Raw genomic sequence first — 24,208 nt, 5'->3', positions numbered from 1 at the left:
AAAAACTACTTTTGTGACCCTGTAGTAAATAAAGGTTTGTGCATGGTTGTGTAATTTTAGTGGGGGGGGGTGGTGGTGAAGGGACCTATAGAACTTTAAAGTGAATTTTGGGTCATTTCCCCCTTAATTTTGTGGCAAGGGTAGCTAGCCTGCATGATATATCTAGCCTCCTGGAAGTCTTTTTGTAGCTCCCAAAAGTACCCCCCCCCTTTTGTCAGGAGGGGCAGGTTAATATTTATATTTATATTATTTATATTATTTATATTTATATTTTTGTAGTGGCCAGTCCAGTCTTCCCTCTGCAATTAATAGTTAATCAGTGGTTTTTTGGGGAGAGAACCCTCTTGAAAATTTCAGCTGTCCACTTCCTAATGGAGAGCATTACCACAGTGCTTGGGAACCTTTGGTGATGTTTGCTGGAGAGATCTCACTCTCCATTGCTCTCTGCTTTAGTCACTAGGTGGCACTAGTTACTGCTGGCACCACAAGCTTCAGCTGTTTAAGATATGACCTCAAGATCATTCTGAAGAGCAGCTGAGGCGACCACGTGCAACAACAGCTGCCACTTGCAACAATAATTGATTAATGATAACAGAGGAGGAGGAGGAGGGAGCTATGGCGAGTGGAGAGGTTTCAGTCTCTCCTCCCAGACTGGAGGAATGATAGGGATGTGATTTCCCTCCCTCCCTCCCCTGCCCATCAGAGGCACGCAGTGTGCTGTGTGTGTGAATGAGAGATTGTGTGTTGTGTTCCTGTGTATGTGTCCATGTGCGGATTGGTGTGTACTGCATATGGTGTGGCGAGCGCACACATTCATGTGTATGCTTACATGAACGCATGCACAGCCTTTGGAGGGTTGGCTAACCTTGAATGTAGTTCCCGGACTGAAAAAGGCTTAGCCACTCCTGCTTTGTGCGCATAGGGGGTGCCTTGTATTGGAGAAAGCTGCTCTGTTTTCCAATAAAGCCTTGTTTGCAGTCTGCCACATGTAATAGAGTCGTGCTTCATATCCTCTCTTAAAAGAGAACTGAAACAATTCCAAATATAAATTTGACTTAACAGTCCAAACTCAAATTTTGAAACTTCACATTTCATGAATACAGTGGTACCTCAGGTTAAGAACTTAATTCATTCCAGAGTCCATTCTTAACCTGAAACTGTTCTTAACCTGAAGCACCACTTTAGCTAATGGGGCCTCCTGCTGCTGCCGCTGCGCCACCGCCGCACAATTTCTGTTCTCATCCTGAAGCAAAGTTCTTAACCTGAGGTACTATTTCTGGGTTAGCAGAGTCTGTAACCTGAATTGTCTGTAACCCGAGGTACCACTGTACATGATTTGTAAAGGTAAATGTTTAAATGGTAATAATCCTCTTGAAAATTGATGCTAGGATCCAAGGATGCTATTACTTCATTGCCTTAATTGAAAGGCTAAACACTGTTGGAAATATATCATGTCCTCTGCTTGAGGGATGTGAGAACATAAGAAGGGTTATACTGGATTAGACCAGAGATCCTTCCAGCTGGTCACTTCATTTCGAACAGTAACAGCCACTGGGAAATCACAAGCAGTGCATGAAAACAATAGCCGTCTTCCATTATTTATCCACATTGGACTATTTTGTGGAGTTGTCTGAAACTATAAGAGAAGGGTTCTAATCTGTGTGAAAATGAACTATCCTTTGAGACAGAACTATAATCATACAGTTGGGGAGGGTGGGGGTTCTTAGCATGTAAAGGTCTTCTTCTTGTTCCACAACTGACCAGATTTTTTGCAGAGTGTGCCTCCACCTCTGGTAGTGGAATAAAGAACTGTGCATGTAGTTTCCAGACTATGCTCTGGTTTCCTAATGAGCCACTCAGTCTGCCTAACAGTGAGAGTCTTCCTCACTAATAATCTGATCCATCCCTCCATCTGCAAGAGTTATTCCGTCTGGCTTTTTTGTGCTTTATTGCCTTGCAGAGTTTTCAGTATATTAATGGTAAAAGTTATACCTACTCTCGGGAATAGTTTATGGAAAGTCAACAGTTACCAAGACACCAAGAGATCACAATGATGTGTGTGGTATAAATGTTTGGAATAGGGCAATAAACACAGCTGTGCCTCAGAAAGCTCCCTCCGTATGTTGAATGCTGCTAAAAGAGCATATATGTGTCTCCTTATTTGTACGTGGCAAGGAAATGTGTTGCATTTAATGCTCTCATTTCAATATACTGTGTTAAATGTAGGACACCCTAAAGGTCATAGAACTGCAGGCTCTGTGTTGCGTCAGTGTCTTGTGCCTCATTCTTCAGTAGAAGGAGGATGACATGACGGGGGGACGGGACAGCAGACACAGAAAGGGAAAGTTCTTTCTTCAAGAAGGTATTTTGCAATCTGTCTCCTCTCACTCCAGTCCTTATTGTGAGGCTTGTATCCCTTTATCTGTTTATAGTGAAAGATAAACGGAACTAGTGGATCCTGCAGCAAAATGTGGGAGCACGAGGGAAGGTTCATTCAGGCAAAGGGAGTCTTGGAAAGATAGGAGTGTTTCACATATTATAGGTTCTGCCCTGTTTTGGCGTCTGCCTATTGATATCATTTGAGGTTCTTAGTAGTCCAGAAGCCTTTGGTACCTGTTGGGTTATAATGGCAGGGAGGATGGCAAGGTGTGCTTTTGCCACTGGGCCAAAAAGAAACCATTGTAAATCTGCTGTTTTTAACTATTTAAGTGGTTTACAAAAATATATATAATAAAATTCTTTATTATAGATAAAAACAGGTATTTTAAAATATTCAAAAATGATAACAGTAGCTAAAAAGAAATAAAACACACGTTTAACTTCATGTCTGGGTAGGCTGGCCTAAATAAAAATATTTCAAGCAGTTGCCAGAAAGAAAACAGCTTGGTGTTCATAGGCAGGGAGTTCCAAAAAGTGTAGGTGCTGCCATACTAAAGGATCAGTTTCCTGCAAGTGCCGAACAAGTATTAAATGGTGCCTGTTGATGGGGCATATCTCTAGGGTTTCAGATGGGAGACATGGGAACCAAGGTGGCAGTCATAGTCCCACCATAGCAATGCGTATATAGACATGTTTCAAGGCTGCTAAGGAACAATAGTAATGTCTATATATAGTCACCCAGAAAACTAACTTTTTTCTTTTTTGGTAAAACCTTTTATTGTTTTTTATGCTGGCTTTTTATGCCTTGTAACTAACTGATGGCTGCTGTTTTAGAGATGATGTTACATTTACAGTTGTACCTTGCAGGTCAAATGGAACCCGTTCCGGAAGTCCGTTCAACTTTCAAAACATTTGAAAACCAAATTGCGGCTTCTCATTGGCTGCAGGAAGCTCTTGCAGCCAATCGGAAGCTGCGGAAGCCCCGTCGGACGTTCAGCTTCCAAAAGAATGTTCAAAAACCGGAACAGTCACTTCCGGATTTTGATCGTTCGGGAGTCAAAACGTCCGAGATCCAGGGTGTTTGGGATCCAATGTACAACTCTATATTGTTTTTTGTGTTTATTTTGCAAGCTGTTTTGTGAGGACTTTGTACTAAAATGGCAGGACGTAAATATTCAAAGCAAAGAATAAATGAAATGAAATAACTATACAGAAATAAGTACTGATCTAAAGTTGTGTTAGGACTAGACTCATTAATTCAGAAACCAAGAATGGAACTCTGGGGAATCCATTAGTCTATTTCCAGGAACCGCCTTGCTGTTTTGCTTGGCTTTTATCAGTCTTCTCCAACCTAGTGCCTTCCATACGTTTTGGATGTCAATGTCCATCATTTAATGGTTCTGTGCATTATATGTATCTTGGGGTATAGAATATATTCAAGTTCCCTTTGATATTTGGTGATATTTGGTTAAGAGCTCAGCCCTTGTGTGTACAAGAGAAGCCAAAGTCAAAAGCAGGTCCTGGCTCATGCTGCTTAATGACATATCCCTGGCAAACATAGCATTATTTAGTCCAGAAAACCATTCAAGAAAGTTGGGTTGGAATGTAAACTTTATATAATCACCAGTTTTGCATAACACTTCAAATTGTTTGTCTTGTTCATAGGCCTTTTAAAAGAATTTTTCCTCTGAGATTACTGACCTGAACAGGGCAGTTGTGACATACATGGTCTTTTTATTATATCATCATTGCCTCTCCCAGATTGAGCATTGCTGGAAATTTCATTGAAAGGGAACAATGTCCATGCCAAAACAAAAATCCAAGTAAATGCCAGCTAAAAACATATGCCAAGCCCAAGACCTATATTTTTAATAGGAAGCATAGGAGGCACATATTTGGTTATAGTCAAACACATCAAACACACACCACAGCTATTTCTACAAGAACTGCAGGCACAAAGATATAAGTTGGAATAATTTTATTACGGTATTTCAAGTTGGCTGAGCAGGGATAGGGAGTTGCTAGGTGAATACTTTTTGCTTCCCATTCAACATGTCTTACCTTTTGTTTTCACACATATTCCCAAAATGGGGTAAAAGGAGATGGGTGTTTGGTGAAAGAAGGAAGGCTTACCTATTTCCAAGGCAACCGGTCCATTGCTTCCTTATCCAATCACACATTGACTAATTGAATCGGAATGTGGTTGGGGCATTCCTTCCTTCCCGCCTTCAATGTAAGGACTGTAGGTAGCAGAGTTTGCCCTCCGTGATTCGGTCACAGATCCAGATCACAGCACTGTGGCATTTCATCACATGATCTGTGATTGGTTGAGATCATACCATGAAGAAGCCCTTTTTATAATCCATACATTCATACAGGGACACCAAATAACAGCGGTGGGAAAAGCATGGCTTCAGACAAGAACAACAGGTGTGTAGAAGAAGTTTCCCATTCACTAGTTCCTCGTTGCAATTTTGCAGCAAAAGAACCCAACTTCACAAAAGTTTGGTGTAGCACAAATTTTATTTACTAGACCTTCAAGGAAACGGATACCATGGTGCTAAAACTGTAATCTGTTCTCTCCGAGTGTGGGGCAAATCCAGGTGCCTTTCCGGGTCTGAGCAGCAGGGATACAAGCACATACAACTTTTAATCCAAACTTTTCTTCCAAAATACCAACCCAGCGTATTTGGAAAGACTCAGTAACCTTTAAGTGTGTATTATTGACCCATTTTTGATGGGCTACTTGCCTTAATGGGGAATGATCAAATTATAGGCAAGTTTTAATTTTGTTGTTTCATTAAAAGCACCTTAAAGAAAACCTTTGGGGGGTGGGGTGGCGGCTGCCAGTTAAAGACTGTGATTTGTTTCCAACAAAATCATCACATTAGCGCAAGGACTTAAGCATGTGCAATGGGATTTCCTCTCTCTTCAGAACAGATGAGGGGGGCAAGTAGAAGTGGATGCAACTATCTCATTTCCAGTCTACATGAAATGTACTAAATAAACCTAAAACACTCGCTTGTAAGATCCATTGATTCGAGTGGGAATTCCTTCCAGACAGGAAGCAGCTGCATTCAGATGTAATGTTTATGATCTTCCATGGTTTGAAGGATCAAGAAGGAGCACTGTTTTTGCTGTGTGCTTCCTCTCATACTCTTTTCTTCCATTCGTACATCCTCATTTGATCAGGCCTTTTTTACACTTACACTCACACAGTGAGTGTAATCCAAACAAGGATTGCAAACCAAGATACAACTGTCTGAACATAGCCACTGTATGCAGTGGGGTTTTCTCCCAGGTAAGTGTGCAGAGAATTCCAGCCATATGCATGCAGCTTTATATGACGGAGCAAACATTTGAGTATGCTATAAAAATACACCTGTATTTAAAAGCTATAAATTTTAACACCCAAGGCTGAATTCTTGTACTTAGGCTGCTGAAATCCCACAGAAATCATGTCTACAGCTGCAGTTCTGTACATAAATTCTTTGGGCGTGTTGCATTAAATTCAGAATAAACATGCGTAGGATTGCACTATAAATTGTAGGTCAGTGGTGAATATTGATGCTGTTTTCACTTGCAGGGCTGGCATAATGCAATGTTTTGTGATTTAATGTGTTGATGTGTGGATGTAGCAGTTGTATGGAACATTCCACGATAAATGCTTATTTGCAGGCGCAACAATTTCTTTTATGTGTTCCCCAACCCCACATTAAAGCTAAATCCTGCTGCAGTAATCATCATCTATTTGTAATCGACCTTGCTAATCAGTCTTGCTCAGTCTGTAGAGTTGCTTATCCTTTTAGATAAATCCTTATTATGAGCCCACAGTGGTCAGTTTTGATCATTTACTTGGCTTATTTATTCTATGTATCTGATATGGTAAAACAGCAGTAGCCCAGCTTGTAAAAGAAAAATGGCTAACTACTTCAGCACAGTCCAGATAGACTGTAGCACAAACCATTATAACAGTTATTTCATATTTCAAAGGTTGACACCATTTACTTGGCAAGAATGGCCCTATCAATAGGCAGTATGTATTTTGGGGAATCATGAGAGGAATGCAAATTGATTTATATAATTTTATTATCTTTGCATTTTGCTGCCAGGGAAATGGGATGTGCTTGGGATTTTCTCCCATAGGTTCTAAAGTAAATTGGCTGCCCTTGGGTACTTTGACTTAAGGTATGATGGGAGTCCATTTACTGTCCCACCTCAGACAGCAAAACATCTTAAGTAATCTCTGTCCTCCAGTCTGTATCTGTCTCTAAGTGTTTTCAAGACTAAACTTGATCAATCAGGTGCTTGACCTTGTGTTAGATCTGCAGACATTTATCTTGTTACCTGACACTCATGCAGAAAAACATTAGTTTAGATCAGGGGTCACCAACCCAGCAGCCTTTATCGGTATCCCCAATAGGGACTCTGGACTCGGAGCTGTCATTTTTTCAAAAAGACTCTTCAGCTTCCATTATAGGGGGAAAGCGTTCCTAGCCCTTTTAGTTATGAAATAAAATGTGTAGCTAACCTTCCAAACAATTTCTGTTAAATGAGCTAGCCTGGCTACAACATTCGCACACCAATTCCTGCCTTCTTCTGTTCCCCTTATGGTGCCACCCGATGCAGGCCATGCCACCTGTTTGCACGGCAGGGCCAGCCTTGGCATCAGACCTTCTGGCAGGAAACTTTTGGTGAGGAGTTATTATGCTAGATAATCAGCACAGGCAGTGTGCTGGGCTATAGAATGTCACCTTAAGTATTCTTACGATTTTCTTTTTTTACACTCCATTGCATAATGGGTTTGCTTTCTCCATGATGCTTTTGCTGCAACACTGTTTAAAAGCATTAGGGACTGAAATGGATATCCCTTTTTGTTTAATGGCTGAGGAGGGGCCATAATAGCAGTACTCTCCCCTTTCTCCCAAAGGCTTAAAGATACTGGCATCTTCACTGTTTGCCCCTGCACTAACATGGAAACTGCTTCCTTGTGGTGCCATACCATAAGCCAACTGTTGGGTGGCAAAGACCAGCACGATTGGGCCTGTCCATCTAGTTGCTTCATTCACACACATTGTCAGTGACCTGATTGCACCATAGGACAGCAAGTTCCCAGCTTGGTCTTCATCGTTCAAGGCATTTCTGTGAAAGAGTCTAGGCCCACCGCCCAGACTCATTGACAGTACCCCCTTCCCAAGCAATGTTGCGGAATTATCGCCATTCCCCCTCCCTCCCTCCCTCCCTGGATTTACCTCCCATGTTTTTATTTTTTTCATGGCTGTGCTGCCTCTTCTATTTTTGTTGTTTGTATGTATGTTATAGGGATGCGGGTGGCGCTATAGGTTAAACCACAGAGCCTGGGACTTGCCGATCAGAAGGTCGGCGGTTCGAATCCCTGCGACGGGGTGAGCTCCCGTTGCTCGGTCCCTGCTCCTGCCAACCTAGCAGTTCGAAAGCATGTCAAAGTGCAAGTAGATACATAGGTACCGCTCCGGCGGGAAGGTAAACGGCGTTTCCGTGTGCTGCTCTGGTTCGCCAGAAGCGGCTTAGTCATGCTGGCCACATGACCCGGAAGCTGTACGCCGGCTCCCTTGGCCAATAAAGCGAGATGAGAGCCGCAACCCCAGAGTCGGCCACGACTGGACCTAATGGTCAGGGGTCCCTTTACCTTTTATGTATGTTATATACATTGCTCTTTCTATTCTGTAATGTTATAATGGGCTGTTTCCATCTTGGAAAGGCAACTTATCAGTGCTATGAATACATAAACCCCTGTTGGATGCTGACCAGCAGGGCCATTTCCATTCCTTTCACCATACCTGCCAGTCATATAAAGCTTGGGCTTCCAATTATAAGCTGGCTGTGACAGTTCCAGTCACTAGGAGTGTGCCCTTCCATAAACCGTGTTTATGGAAGACAATCATACTCAGCTACGAATGATCGCCAAAGAAGCAGCCCTCTGTGAACACTGATGGCACAGTTGTTTCTTCTGAGCAGTCTTATCAGCCCCAACTGTGCAGAGAAAGCTATTTCACCACACTATTTCGCAATACTTCTCTCACTTTAAACACTGACCTGTTAAAAAAAACAGTTTGAGAAATAATAAATAATTTAATGAAATAAGGCATTTCAGTATAAAACAATTTTTCAAGTTCTTATATATCAATATAATTCATTTGCCATTGTTCCTATCTATAGATATTGGCTATTGTAACAATCCTAGAGAGGGGTTATTTAGAATTTCAGTGTTTTTCATTAAGCCACATTTTATGTTTAGTATGTCTGGTTAGTATTAATGATCTGTCAGGGAGAAAGGCTTGATGGCCAAGTTCTGAAGATGGCAACTGGTGTTAAAAATAGGAAACTGCATTTTAATGAGCTTCATTTAACCAGTTGTAGTTTCTGAAGCTAATCTTTTACTTTTCTTTCTCATTTGCTAAAGGTTCGACATCGATGGTGTGAGCTTGTTATCAAACATAAATACACAGCAGGGTATGTTGATGTTGAGAAATTCCTCAAGGAAGACCAGGTCAGTACTATTTACTAACATTTGCATTTAGCCAGAGTATCATAGGTATGTGAGTGTTGGTATCTTGAAAAAGAGATAGATGAAACTGCTTATTTTATGAACAAATTTCCTTGATGCATTTTTGTACAAGAATACATTTTTGACTGGAGAACTTCATAAAATTTGGAGGCAAGGAGATTTCAAAGGGTAGCTGCATTTCAATTCTGTGTTTTGTTTCAGGTGGTGTGAAATGTAGTTCACATTAAAAATGTGAGGCAAACTGATTTCTCCCCCACTGCTCATTGGAAATTACCCTTAAATGGTCCCACCAATAAATCCTATTGTATTTGTCATAACTTGTGTGGACCACATCAACAGCCTTCTGACAGCAGCGTTGCTACTGAATGGGGGAAGGGGTGAGGCAGCAAGGTCTGGGCTAAAAACGCTACTAGAGACCCTGAGGCTGGTTACTTAAACTCTGCATCCCTTAGCCTAACTCTTGGTCACTTGCAATTCTCCTCTGTTCCCGCTTTTTTCAGTTTTCCTTCTCTTCTACTCCTCTCATCTTCATTACATTGCTCTGGACCAGTTTGGGCTAACTTTCTTCCTCGTTCTTTAAGCTGTTGTTTTCCAAGATGTTTTGCCTGCCCCATTTCTTCTTTCAGACTTCAGCAGTGGCCAGCCAAAGGTACTTAGGATTAGACGAGTTCAGCCCCTAACATCAGAGCAGCTCAGTTCAATAGTAGTTGGACATTGCTGGGCTCCTGAACGCTGCAGAATCCACTAGCTTGTAACAATATTGCCCTGAGCCCATGGGATAAAGTATCATCCAAGTTATTTTAGTTGCTTGGTTTGTTCCCCTGCCTGCATGTCCAGACCTTAAATAAGGGCACATGACAACATTTTAGCATAGATTAATTATATTAAAACCGTATTTCAGATTTTTTAAAAGATGCAATATTCACGCCAATTGGAAAAATAATTATGTCTCAAGTAAGCATAGTGTTGTTATGATTTTGTTTTTCTATGTATAAACTAATGTCTGGAGTGTAGCAACTACCGTATTTTTCGCTCTATAAGATGCAGCAGACCACAAGACGCACCCAGTTTTTGGAGGAGGAAAACAAGAAAAAAAATATTCTGAATCTAAGAAGCCAGAACAGCAAGAGGGATCGCTGCGCAGTGAAAGTAGCAATCCCTCTTGCTGTTCTGGCTTCTGGAATAGCTGCGCAGCCTGCATTCGCTCCATAAGATGCACATATATTTCCCCTTACTTTTTAGGAGGGAAAAAGTAAGTCTTATAGAGCAAAAAATACGGTACTTCCGTGAAAGGTGGGTGGAAATGCATTGTGCTTTTCATAGAAGTAGCCTCTGCAATTTTCCAGATTTCCCACTTCAGAACACTTATACTGTATATTTACATTTGTGTGCTGTTTGAGGAGTAGAATTCCTGACACTAAAGCTGCAGATCACTATCGGTCCTTTATTTCAATCATCTCCAAGAACTTGTGCAATCTATGGAATGATAATGCATGAAACTGAAGTCTTATGTGTTTTCCAGTAGTGAAAGGGGACTTGGTTGCTTCAGAAGTCTGAAGAAAATGCAAATGCAACCATTAACATTTAGAGTAACAGAACCAGCAGTGTTTACTAAATTTGGATGTTTGAGTTATGGCTCATGGAATAGTCAATCAGAATGAGAACTCTCAGTGTCGGTTTTACTTTCCAATTTGGCAGTAAATGGTAGGTTGGTGGAATCTTGCCAACAGAAGGGATTTTTTTCCAGCCGGAACTCACCAGAACTCAGTTCTGGCACCTCTCAGGTGGGCGCCATTTCCATTCCAAGAGAACAAGGGAGGTGTTCATGGTGAGTTCCAACACCTCTTTTTCTAGCAAAACAGCACTAACCAACACTGTTTCCCCTAGATGACTACATACTAGTCAGTTAGTATTTGTAAGAGAGATGTCCCAAAAATATTTTATGCCTATTATTCTATTGCAGTTTGCAGAGTAACTGTTAACTATTGTACTGAAACTAGTGCAATTTTCATAGTAAGAACACAAGAATCACCTTGTTAGGTCAAACCAGGAGGCCATCTAAGACAACAGTGGCTAGCCAGGTGCCCCTGGGAAGCAATATTTTAGGAAATCATGAAGCTAGTCCCCCATTCTGGATTGTCCCTAGCATGCTGTTTGATACATGGAGGTTCCAGTAATTGAGTTAGAGCTATAAACTATTAACTTGTCTCATACATCCTTCATCACTGCAGGGGTGGATCTATGGTCTTGCAGCTGTTGGGCTCCAACCCCCATCAGCCAGTACCAATACAATCAGTGGTTAGAGATGATGGTTGCTGGAGTCCAGCCACAATGGGAGGACCACAAATTCCCCAGCCCTCCACTAGTGACTAGTATCATAGACTGTGGTGAAACTTGACTACAGCTTGTGGTTTGTGTAGGACAGGCAAATCATGAGCCTAGGTTTGTATGTGTTTGTATGGTTCAAACCAGTTTAGATCCCATCCAAATGCATATGGAGCTAGGGTTTTTATTACGTTTCCGTGACCATTCTGTTGCCTAATCACTCAATTTGGATATATGCTGTTGCAGCTACTCAGTTTGAGGATTTGCCATCATAAATAATCTAGAATCACATGCTAATTTGACTTTCCGTTAATCTCTTTTCAGATCATTTTTTAAAGTTAAATCGCACTGATTTTAGTAACAGCTCCTTCATAAACCCAACTGCTTATACCTCTTCATTGCAAAAATCATTTATTTTTACCCTCTGTTTTCTGTCTTTTAACTAGATTCTGGCCCAAAGCCAGCGACTGAAACTTATAAAGTTGTTGAAGTTTTGAAAAAATGAAATAACATATTCATATGTATTAAATGCACAACTGCATGAGGAAAAGTGAAATTTTAGTTAACAATATGGCTACCCAAGTTTTGCAAAACGTGACTTCTTAGCTATATGCCTCCCACTTCTAGAACCAACTCTGCAAGTTCTAGAAAATGGAAATAGATATTGGTCTATATCCATAATAAATTGCTTGCTTGCTTGCTGCTGCAATCATCCAGATTATTTTTTAAAATTCCCCATGGTTGTGCAGCAGGCACAATCTTGTATTTTCAGGATAGTACAGAATTACTGTCTGGGTGCAGAAAGGTTCTGTAAAAATATTTCAGTAGAAGACTCAGTTTTATTCCAGTGAAGCTCACTTGGCTATAAAGATTTTTACTTTTCAACCTCAACTACAAAAAAAATTGTTATAAAATATTATATAGAATATTAATAATATTATGAATAGACCAATTGATATTACTGGGCATGGCTAACATAGAACTATTAATTACAGTGGATCTACTTTGAGTAGACCATAGTAGGAAACAACTTTGTGGGTTTCCAGTTGTGCTATGCTTTTTAAAAAGTCTTACAAATAACCCTGAAAGTTCTTAGGAAGGAAAGCTTGTGCATGTTTAAATTGTAAGTTTGGTACAGCTGCTGTTATCTTGAAAAGCACCACACTGGAATTGATTATATTATAGGATTATTGTTTTCTTCCTCTTTCAGGCAATGGGTGTCTACCTATATGGAGAGTTAATGGTGAATGAGGATGCAAAACAACAAGAAATTGCACGTAAAAGTTTTGCCACAACCCGTGACCAAATGGATGCGTCCTCCGCTAAAGTAGTGGCAGAGATGTTGTTTTGATGAGGTGGTTTTTCTTTCCCAGATAGTTCATTTCTCAGGGGAAGAAAATAGTTTCTGAATGAGTAAGTTTATTTATCAAAACCTAAAATTTCTTAAAATCCTCAAAGTAAAGAAAGCTATCCAGAGAGGGAGCTGTGTTAAAAAGTAGGATAATAATAGGGTAAAATCATAAAAGATGGCCAAGAATGCTTCAATGTAAGTTTTTGAAAGAAGCAGCTTTCTCCATGGTATCTGTATTTCTATGAGCAAGCAGATATTTTGAAATCGGGACTCCGGCTAAGATTGTTATAGTGTATCATACACAAACTGTGTTCAAAACATAGAACTCTTGAGGCTGAAAAGAATCCGCACAATTTTTACATACGTTTGGAGCATGTGAGAATGGCAAGTGTTATAGCTTACATTCTTGCATAGTTGCTGGTATCTTTGATGGGAGCTCCCAGCAAATAAAAATTACCTATGCTCCTAAATACATGTAATATTTGGATATATCTGTGGTAGAAATAGGTAACTTTTTATTGTATTTAATTAATTGGTTTAACATGAACCTTTTTAATGCCTCATTTGAGGCAGGATTGCCAAGGGAAAATAACAACTTTATACCAAGTTGAACATCATTTTGCTGGCCAGTTTTGGCAGTACCAGGTGAGGGTTGGCCATTTCTTATATATGGCTTTTGAAGCAGCCTGAACCCATTTATAAATCATCGGCGTTCCCTCAGTTTTTATGTGATCAGCATGTTGTGTAATGCTAAATAGAACTGGTCTTTGTCATCCTATGGTGGGCATTTTGACAGCCTGTGATACAGTTGGACAATGCATTAAACAGCAACTATTTTCATACTGTCGTAAGTGGATAATTTACTCTGAAATATTTCATTTTCTATTTGGTTTATGTTATACAGAATAATTAAAGTTTAGTAGAAGGATCCTTTCCAGGCTAGTATTCCTAGGTTTTCATTTAACGAGGTTAACAATTTAAAAGACACAAATAATTTGGATTATTCACATAACTTTTAAACGAGGTAGTATTAAAAGACCAACCAGTAACAAAATTGTTCCACTAGAAATGAATGCTTAGGAAAGGATGCACCAGGATATAAAAAGTGTTAATTGTGTTTGTGTATTTTTATTTTTTGTAGAAAGGGCTGCTCTGGTTATGAAGTTGAATATGGAAAATCTTGTTCTTCATATGTGGGAGGACAAAGATATACCAAATAAACTGGTGGGCTTTGCTTGCAAACATATATTCAAGCTTGGCTTCTGGTTAATGTAGATTATAAGGAACTAGCAAAATGTGGTTTAGTGATTTGATAACATGTTCAGTTTCACCTTAATTTTTTTAGAACAGAGTCAGAAATTCAAATTTAAAATGGGTTATTCTTCTGCTGGGTGAGCAATTCATTCAATCCACCACCCTAATTTTTTTTATTAAAAAAATAACAATTTATATTAAGAACACTTAACTCTGTTGGCAATAGAATACTCTTCATACTGTTTTATGAACTTTTTATACTGTTTTATAGAGCTGATACGTATGATTTGTTTTGAGTAGCCCAAATGGTGAGCCAACGAATATTCTAGCATGTAAACGAAATGAGTGAAAAGATTAGCTTTTTCAAGTTATCTTGATGGAAAAGAGAAAAGCCACCCACATTTCCTTCGTTTTGGTTGTTTGGGTTCCTGGCATGCTGATTTGTGACTTAAGATTAAAATCACATTGCCAGGGATTACCACATAACCATGACATTGGCATCTGTAACTGCATGTGGGTATGGCAATCTCATATCCACACTGTTGGAACCCCTGAATCTACTTCTCCTAAAAATGTACAGACAAGTCACTGAAGGACTTCAGCTGCTATTGTAACTATGTTCAGATGAAGACCTCTCTAGCGAGGTGCAGAGCTTAGCTGATTGGTGAACAGTGACTGATTTCCTCTTTGTTCACAGTGGCTAAGTTCTGCACCTGAAGAGAAGGTGAGATGGAAAACTCTTAAAATGTTGACTGCTGCTGTAGTAGTATCATAGCACATGTTTGCCTGGAATCTAGTTTGCAGATTGTAACAGGCGAAGAAGCCGTGGGAAAGATGCAAACCCTGTACCCTTCCTCCTGCCAAGAATGCAAAGAATCCACGTGAGAAAACACCCTTGCTTGGCTACAGTATAGAAGTAATCAATAACTGTGGAAGAGCCTAATGCTAAAAAGTATTGTATTTTATAAAAGAGTGTGCCGTTCTTAAAGCAGCCCCGATGGGTGCAAAGTCCAGTGTGTATATTGATATTAAATGGCTGTTTCTTATTGGAACTGTCCCCTTGCAGCAGATACTGTTCCTGGCTGTCGATGGACCCGTCCTCCGGTGCCTACTGAGCTGATATCAGTTCTGATTTTATATACTGGCTCAGTTCAGCAGGAACAGGAGTCGAGCCCTAAAGCAAAAAAGATTCTTTTCTAAATGCACAGACGTCTGTGAAAACCTAACTCTTACTTCATGTCTGAAACCAAAGATAGAACAGACCAGTACTTTGATGTGGATCACAAACAAATCCTTACATGGACTACATGCCATGCTCTCGCAAAAGGAACTAGTAGCTTTGCCAGTGGGTGGGTGAGGTATGTGTAGGCTGTGTCAAGTTAGGATTACTCCTTCAATGAGGAAGCATCCTGGGTACTTATTCTGGCATTCAACCTACTAGTTGCTATTTTCTGAACAGGGGAAGAATGTTTTGTTGTTGCTCTTCTTTCCAATTAATATCTATTTTCAAGGAAGCTGTGCTGGTGGTCACAGAATAATACTGTGGTGTGACTTTTTATACTATGCTGTGGAATACTGGACCTGATGTTTTCTCAAGTTACAGTCAGCCTTATGACAGAGCATGTGACATTCACATGGATATCAAGTTCCAGTTTCTACTCCATTACATCTGTTGCGATTCTCTCCCACTTCATGCATACAAGGAAAATGAGATTGAGAGAGATGCCCCCTTTCAAGAAGGATAGTAAAGAAAAGCCATCCCCTACATTACTGAACTTTTTTACAAGCATTCCTTCACTGTGACAGAGTAATAAGTTTTACCACTGTTTCCCTTGCAGGAAAGATCAGAGACTTTTAATGTATCTTCTAGCAAAGGCTGGTGGTACTAAGATTTCATTGACCTTGGACATCAAAGGAACAATTTATGTGACTGCTAAAAAACAATCAGCTGACAAACATTTTACCCCATACTTTTTTTGCCAGAGGGTAATGGCAATGAAGCGGGAAAAAACTCCAATATCCCTTCACTTCTGTAAGTGTCTGTGGCGCCAACTTATTATCTGCCAGAAGACACTTTATTGTAATATTTATCATGAGGTATTATGCAAACCAGGCCAGAAAATCACCAGAGACAGATTTATTTAAATAGGTATTTTGTACTACTTTTGCATTTAGCAAACTGATAATTAAAATCTGCTGCAAAAAAGTAATTACTAATCTAAATTGTTAATATTGAGATTGTGGACATTTTTATCATGTTTAGCACAGCCACAGGGGAAAATGACTAGATGCAAAATGGACTCTTGGGGGATGTTTTCACTAATAAAATAATCTGAAGAAAACTGAAGTGACAAAGATGTCTGTCTTTCTCAAGGTCTTTTTTATGGGTAACTTATTGCCACAATATTGTGAGCACATCATTAAAACTCTTAACCATGAAATATAATAGTGACAAGCTGGTCACATCACTTTGCTATGAATGAAGCTAATCATGTTACTTATTAATCACAGTAGTTGTGGAAGTCCTGTCTTGTAAAATAATGGCAATAAGCTTTATAAATAAACAATTTTGTAAATCATGCATGTGCCAAAGTTTTATTTCGTCTCAAAATTATCAGTTGGTTTACTGATGACTACGAAAAGAGAAGGAGAGAATAATAAACCTTTATGAATGCACAAAACCAGAAATGCTGTTCCTGCTTACCTTCCTTAGGGGCATTCACCAAGTGCCCATATGCACACAAGAGGAGTTCAGTTCCCAAACTCTAATTAGCTGAAATATGCTCCGACAGCAGTCCTGGATTCAGTCTTCCAAATTCAGGAGAAATCTGGAGTTTGTATGGCACCATACTGAGTTACTGCAGTCACAGTTAATGTAGACCTTTTGATGTATTCAAGAAAGGATCTGCTGCATTCATGAAGCAAGTTATGCTCTATTTCACAGTTTTTTTGCAGAAAATAACAAAGAGAAGGCAAGTAATTCTTTTGTTGTTCAGTTGTGAAAGATGCAAAAGCTGAGTAAGGCGACTCAAATGTATTTGCCACTGTACATGAAGGAGCTGTTGCCTTTTTATCTGTCCTTGTGATTTTATTTTGATTTGTTAAATGTCAACATATAAATTATATTGCCGAGCATCTCTCTCAGCACAGCCTGTTAACCTAGTGAAAAAGCATTGCCTTAAGTGCAGCACCATTGTCGTCGTCATCCTTTATGGATGCTCATGTTTAGCTTGTTTCACTGTCAAACAACAGGTATGGTTTTGCCCAAGGGTTACAGTTCCTACACTGAGTTAATAATTCCTCCTGGATTACATAGATATGCCAACTTCCATTTGTTAAATAAAATAAACTTTGTCTCCCAAATATCATACCCTCTCTGGTGGGCAAGAACACATTGTGCTGGCTCTTATTTTGACATAACAATAGATTACGCTATACTATTGTTAACTATATGCTGATTTGCCAAATTGGGTGGATCAGTAGTCTAATTCAGTATAAGGCAACTTCTTTGTCTCTCTGGGTTAGAGCAGCACCCTTTGCACCTTCTTTACCATGTAAAACTCTGGATCATGGTAGTGTAGAAAAGGCAGTACATCAGACATTGAGGAATAATTCTTATATAATTGCTTAAGGCAATACAATTCATCTAATACACTGAACTCTACAAGAGCATATGCTACAATCTTTACTTTTTAAAGGGCCACACAAGACACTGCTGTGACGAGCTGACACGAGTTGGTTCTATGACATGTTGAAATTGAGTAAACCAATCCAGAAGTTATGCCAAATAACACAGATAGAACTTGAAGTCAGAGATTGGTAAGTAGGGCTGGGCGTTATCTGGTTTTCAACATCGTGATGTATCAGCAGCTAAACATTGCGACTGAAGGCTGTGCTTTGCCAGCTCAGTTATTTTGAAACTGTTCTCACGATATGGTCTACAAACCAGTGTTGGGCGATGTATTCATACATTGCCCAACCCTACTGGTAAGGTCTTTAGAGACTGTTGATGCAGTAAATTAGGAATCCTAGGCTGCTTCTTCATGCACTTTTTTTTTCCTAAAAAAAATGCATTGAAGAATCTTAAGATTTCTACCACAAATTGGAATAAGTCAACTTCATGTTGAGGCTACCAAAACCTAAATATAAAAGCCCATAAAGCATTACAGTAGTGTACCTATTTCCTTCTTCAGAACCAGGAGGCTTGCTTGAAGAAAACACTGCAGAGGACTTTCATTTAGCTAATGGCAGTGTAGTTTCCAAGAAGACAAAATGAGAGCAGAAATAGATGCAAGCTCTGCAAAACCCTCAGGGAAAAAGAAGCAAGCATGCTGTCTTCAAACATAGAACTATTTGCCTGACCCAGTGCATGAAGGAGTTGTGACATAATTTACAATTAAAATTTACAAGAAACATGGAAAGTGGAGTGATGTCAAAATAGGAATAATTTAGGAATCCACAACACTATCCAGGAAATTACTGTAGTGACTTTTTTTTTAATCCCACACTGTAACAGATGAGCTTAATTGGATAATAAAGAGAACTACTATGATTAAACCAAAACAAGCAAAAAGCAAATTTAAAATAAACAGGAGAAAAACCAAATTCTTAGCAGCAATGAATTCATGAAATTGTTTTCTTTTTCCTCTCTTACTATTATTTAAAGCAAAGCAATTGCTTGGTAGGGACTATAGTACTGAAGCTTTGCTGCTGTCAGCTGAAAGTAGCCTAGGGTGTTTTGAGTTGCTTTGAGGGAGGGAGGCAGCTTCAGCCTGAGTTAGCTGTATGATGTTGGGCATTAAAAGGCCCCAGTCAGTTTTGAGTACACTTAAGCCCTTCAGAAAGCAGCTCTAGAGGTTTTAACGCCTTTAAAAGAGTCAGACAGATGGCTGAAGGAAGATAGCCAGAATAAGCAAGGGAAACTCCTTTTTGGCATTTGCTCTCACATGGACCACCCTAATGCAAATTCCTGGAATCAAAGCTAAGGTAGCATTTGAAATTGCAACCATGAACACGTCTTTTTAAAAGTTCAGGCAAGCATTTGAAATAAAAAACACATCAGTTTTCAAGCATTAGGCTGCTTGGTAGGTGGACTTAAACAGACCCACATGTTGATGTTACTGAGAATTATGAGCACTTGAAGCACCTGCCAATATGCTGTTTTTCTAACCTTGGTGAAGATTGCAATGCACAGACTGCAAAGCGTCCAATAGTTAGTCTAGGAGCTCCACAGGTGTAGAGCAGTAGGAACAGTACATTCTCTAAATAAAGGGAGGAAAGCAATACTGCCCTGCCTCTAAATTAATATACGTATTGAAATACAAATTTTTGTAGAAGATCATATTAGAATATGCAAAGTATAATGAATAAATACACTTGTATAAAAGTTTATAATTTGTATGCATGAGTGGGAAGAGCACATGCCAATTAGAGAGCACAGGGAGAGAACTCCCTATCTTTCATCCGGCATGATTTATACATTGTTGGAAAGCTCCCTCCTCTGGCTGCCTCAACTAGGTAGAACAACTTCAGGCCTGTTCCACAGTCTTGTGATCCGAGCTGAACCCATTAAATTCCATCCCAATATACTGAGCTGCACACTGAACCCACTAATTTGTAATGCAGAGCTTTCCAAACTTTTCATGTTGGGGACACACTTTTTAGACATGCATCATTTTGTGACACAGTGATTCAGTTTTGCATAATTTCATGAAATGGTAATTCACTTTTACTAGCAAACCGGAGGTGAAACTAACCCCTTTCTAGCCCTGTGGGGAGGGTTTATGTGACATGCTTGCACACTGCAGCTGATGCACTATTGTGTCACGACACACAAGTTTGGAAAGCTCTGTTGTACTGGCTGGTTTGCATATGGAGATGTCTGCTGACAAAATACCCAACATCTGAAATAGCCACATCATAGTTGGAGTGGTGAAGGAAGTACTCCCTTTTCTAGATGTTTTATTGCAATATATTCCATATTTTAAGAAGTATGTGTGTGTAAGAGTTTTATTATCCACACTTTGGGACAAGTCTTGAATGGAAAGCTTGCCAAGTGAACTCAGAAATGAGTAAACATCTAAGTGCGTACTTTCTGGGAAGTATGTCCTTTCTGTAAATAAAAAATGTGAAGGATTTCCAGACCAATCTACGATTTCTTCCCACTGAAGACTCTTAAGCTGCAAACTTGGGAACATTATGACTTGGTGCTTCTAAATATGCGAATTGACTGGTAGGGTGTAAAGAGGCTTGTTGTGAAGGAAAAATCAAACAAAATTCATTTCTAAGCTGCACAAGTATTTTCTTGGCATTGCTCAAAGGCGGCCTGTGGTTTAGAAAGGTCTGTGGTGCACATTGCCGTAGTACACTTGCTGACTAATGCCCTTTTAACAAAATATAGATCTGCTTCCTTGGGGGGGGGGGGATCAGAAGAAATATAAGAAGGTGATTGGTCACTAATCTGACACAGGGATTTACTTCAAAAGGAATCATTAACAATCGCTTGTGATAGGGCTTATATTTTACAAAGCAGTGTCTCAGAAACAAACAGTTGTGTAGCTCCCAGAGTATGGAAAGACACCATTAATCATGTAGCTTTTCTCACAAGTTCTCTCACAACGCAAAGACAGAAAAAGATTGATCCAATCCATGCTCAAATATCACTTCAAATTTACTGGTATTCAGCTACATAAGGAAAACCCTCCAGTACAATTACATTTTGTTTTCAGCCTTATGACTTTTGGGACAAAGTTAATTAGAAGAAGGTCCTTTTAGGATGCAACCATATTAAATCAGAGAGTGACTTGAGAAAGGTCAGATATAATACTGCTCACAACTTCTACATCAATATTTTTATCTTTAGCATTCAACTGTACATACACATAGACACAAAACGCTTTCATATTTAAGGAAGCAAAAAGACCAACTACCTTCTCTCCATCCTCCATCTGGCTGTTCTGATTAGTTAGACTGACTATTGGGCCAAGCTGAGTATCACAAAGAAAACTAAAATCCACATTTTAGTTTTAGGAGGAGATCATTCACCAGCTTTACAGTCCTTTGATATTTCATTCCAAGTTGGCTGACTCTATTTGCAAGACGAGTTAGAAGACCAGTAACTTCTGGGATTTCACTGCCTGCAACTACAAACTGAAAAGGGAGAAAAAACAACAGAATTGAGAAAGTAGAAATGCTAGTATTTAGTAGAAAATTACACTGTAGAAGACAAAGAAAAAACAACCAGGGAAACCATCCCAATCTACAGCACGAAGAGAAAAAGCTCTTTGGGTTTTACAACAGAACAGAACAGTCTTCAAGCTGCACACAGACAGGCAGCAAAGTGACTAGGGAAGTCATCCCCAGTGCTTCTCTAACTTCCACACATAACTTGGGAGAAAAGCCCATTGTAGCATTGCAGGCACCATCACCTCGCTACCTTCAGCAGCACATGGGTCAGTGAACTGACAGGGATAATAATCCCCATCTGTTTTCCACCCTGCCCCCATCTCAGAAAAAAACCATTTGGGGCCTTGCAAGAAGGCAGGCAGCAAAGCAACTTTCTAACCCTCTAAAAATAAAGTGATATGGTGACCTAACTCTTTTCTCGGTTCTGCATTCAAACTAGAAACGAGTTCCTCTTCACAGAGGAGGGGGTTCCACAATGCAGTTCGCAACACATACCGTATTTTTCGTCCTATAGGGCGCACCGGCCCATAGGACGCACCTCCTTTTTTTGGGGGGGGGGAGGAATAAAAAAAATTTATTTTCCCCCCCTGCCGAGGCTGCCGCCCCAAGCCTTGTGCACACCTGCCCGAAGCACGGGGCACCCTCTGGAGGGCTCCCCGTGCTTCAGGCGACAGGCTGCCGCCCCAAGCCTCGCGCGCTCGGTGGGACCTCCCGCCGGGCATGCAAGGCTTGTGGACACTCGCCCGAAGCACGGGGAGCCCTCCGGAGGGCTCCCCGCGCTTCGGGCGACAGGCTGCCGCCCCAAGCCTTGCACGCTCGGCAGGACCTCCCAACGGACGTGCAAGGCTTGCGGACACTCGCCGGGGCTGCAGGCTGCTGCCCGCAAGCCTTGTGAGCCCGCAGGAACTCCCGCCGGGCTTGCAAGGCTTGCAGATAGCTTCCTGAAGCCTGGAGAGCGAGAGGGGTTGGTGCGCACCGATGCCTCTCGCTCTCCAGGCTTCAGCGAAAGCCTGCATTCGACCCATAGGACGCACACACATTTCCCCTTCATTTTTGGAGGGGAAAAAGTGCGTCCTATGGGGCGAAAAATACGGTATTTAAAAATATTTTTAGGAGCACTCTAAATTTTCTGAGTTCAACGGTTTTGAACCTGAAACAGCCTCGGCCCAGTATACCTGAAGGAGCATCTCCACCCCCATCAGTCAGCCCGGACATTGAGGTCCATCTCCGAAAGTGTTCTGCTGGTTCCCTTACTGTGAAAAGCGTAGTTACAGGGAACCAGGCAGAGGGCCTTCTTGGTGGTGGAACACCCTTCAGATGTCAATGAAATAAACAACTATCGGACTTTTAGAAGACATCTGAATGTTTGATGTTTTAGCATGTTCTGATATATGCTGTGAGCTGGCCAGAGTGGCTGGGGAAAATAATCATAATCATCATCAAACCAGAATTCTCCCCACCATAACTTTAATCCAGGTGTAGGAAAATGGTACACACACCCTTTTGGTTTGCTCCACCATGTGACAGAGAGGCTGTGATGAGTGCACACACAACTAAGGCACAAGCAGGGGCTTCCTTGTTCACAATGGACATTCTGCAGAATTTTTATTTGTTCACACTGGTAGGTATCTTGCTATCAGTAAAAAAATGAAGAAAAATACTTACATGGGTAATAAATTCTTTGGCTACTGTGTATCCAGTAGGAGTAAACAGCAGAAAGCTGATAATCAGGTGTGTAACTACCAGGTTGCTACTTGATTTGTTTTGTTTTGTTCCACTGCTAACTGCAGTCTGCAGATCTGTGACAGAAATAGTTGGAATTCTGAACAGGGCAGTCAGATGGTCACATACAGATCTTGCTTCCACCTGTTGAGAAGCATTGCAAGGAATAAAAGTTTGCAAGGTGAAAGATAAATATTTGTTTTCTTGAGATTTGCAGAAAAGCACATAACTGATTCCTGGGCCAGTGACGGAGGGTCACAGAGGGAGAGATTCTGCATCGTTTACTTTCTGGACCACAAAGAGCAGAATGAAGATTTCAAAAGAACTAGAAACTCCCCGCTTTTGGTAGTCTTGAAAAACTAAGTACCAAGGACCATGATACAGGGTTTGACCTCTCTCTTTTTTTGGTAAACGGAAATGGTGAAAGTCACAAAGTGGAATGAAGTTTGGTTGTTCTATTGTGGGGAAAAGAACAGAAGGCTCTTTGAAAGCTCATGACAATACAGCAGCTACAAATCAATTAATCCCCATGCAATCTGACCTCGTCTGATAAAAAAAATCTAATATGAATCCAGGGGGGGTTGGTTTCCTTCTAGTATTGTTTAAAATACATCCCCCCCACACCTTCCCCTCTTGGAGCAGCCAGAACAAACAGCTTCTGGAGCCAAAACAGAGGCAGGATTTGAGAGTCTGTGCATTAAAGGAAATTATTGGCTAGATCCTAAGAAGTATTACCTAAAAACATTTGCTACATAAAAGGCATGGCAGGAAATGGAAAATATCTCCTTCCTGGCAACCCTAAGCGCACTAGTTTTAAGCAATTTATTTCCGTATTGTGTCTTTCCCCCTCTGTTAACATTTATAAATATGCTTCCTGATTTAAAAATGTCTATGTCATTGGCCCAACGAATGCAACAGGCTGCATTCTGGATCTTGATTTCTTAACTGGGCAGGAAGAGGGCAATCTGAAAGTGGGGGATATTGACATCGCCCCTTGTCATGGTCAGATTTAGGCTTTCAGCACCTTCTCCCCTCTGCAGTGGTGGGGGACCTATTAGGATGGGCCGCCATCATAGGCTAATGGGTCCAATGGGTTTCCAGACAGCTATAGGGGATTTTCTGGCTGATATGGCTGGTGCTTCTGTCAAAGCCCTGGCTGGGACATCCAAATAGCTCAAGCCATTGAGATGATCACCCCTGAGCGTCTTTCTCTCACTTCATGGAACCCATTTAGCCTCCTGGTATACCCCAGAGCTTAGGATGAGGAAACAAGTTGGGAGACAGTTTAAACACAAGTGGAGGAAAACTTTGGTCGAATGAAAGTGAGGACTAGTGGCAGGGAAGGTAACAAAGTAGACTGGGCCAGATTAAGGCCTCCTTGCAATATGGGGTGGTCCCTGCCAGCTTGAAGGAGGCAGTGCTAAAACCACTCCTCCAGAATCCCT

The 24,208-nt window shown here is 40.6% G+C and overlaps 2 protein-coding genes across 18 annotated transcripts in view; one reads left to right on the top strand and one right to left on the bottom strand.

Annotated features, from left to right (window-relative positions):
- Window positions 1-16,435, top strand: part of AOPEP (aminopeptidase O (putative)) — a 179,921-nt gene extending 163,486 nt beyond the window's left edge. For all 7 annotated transcript variants that reach the window (XM_080972540.1, XM_080972537.1, XM_080972539.1 and 4 more), the window contains 3 exons: window positions 8,822-8,908; window positions 12,462-12,664; window positions 15,695-16,435. In XM_080972540.1, the coding sequence (XP_080828666.1) occupies window positions 8,822-8,908; window positions 12,462-12,602 (228 nt within the window). In that variant the 3' untranslated portion in view covers window positions 12,603-12,664; window positions 15,695-16,435. The remainder of the gene's footprint in view (window positions 1-8,821; window positions 8,909-12,461; window positions 12,665-15,694) is intronic.
- Window positions 16,148-24,208, bottom strand: part of FANCC (FA complementation group C) — a 73,288-nt gene continuing 65,227 nt past the window's right edge. For 7 of the 11 annotated variants that reach the window (XR_013977166.1, XR_013977167.1, XR_013977171.1 and 4 more), the window contains 3 exons: window positions 22,707-22,907; window positions 20,786-21,005; window positions 16,148-18,153 (listed from right to left, as the gene is read on the bottom strand). Coding sequence is in view for 1 of the 11 variants with exons in the window: in XM_080972762.1 (XP_080828888.1) it covers window positions 20,862-21,005; window positions 22,707-22,907 (345 nt within the window). In the remaining 10 variants the exon portion in view is untranslated. Of the gene's footprint in view, window positions 18,154-20,508; window positions 21,006-22,706; window positions 22,908-24,208 lie in introns of those variants that run through there. The other 4 variants (XR_013977168.1, XR_013977170.1, XR_013977169.1 and 1 more) reach the window with 4 other exon arrangements.

This window comes from Podarcis pityusensis (assembly GCF_964106645.2).
Source record: "Podarcis pityusensis genome assembly, chromosome: 11".
Taxonomy (NCBI): Eukaryota; Metazoa; Chordata; class Lepidosauria; order Squamata; family Lacertidae; genus Podarcis; species Podarcis pityusensis.
The sequence above is the reverse complement of the archived record's forward strand: the minus strand, read 5'-3'. Positions and strand labels throughout refer to the sequence as shown.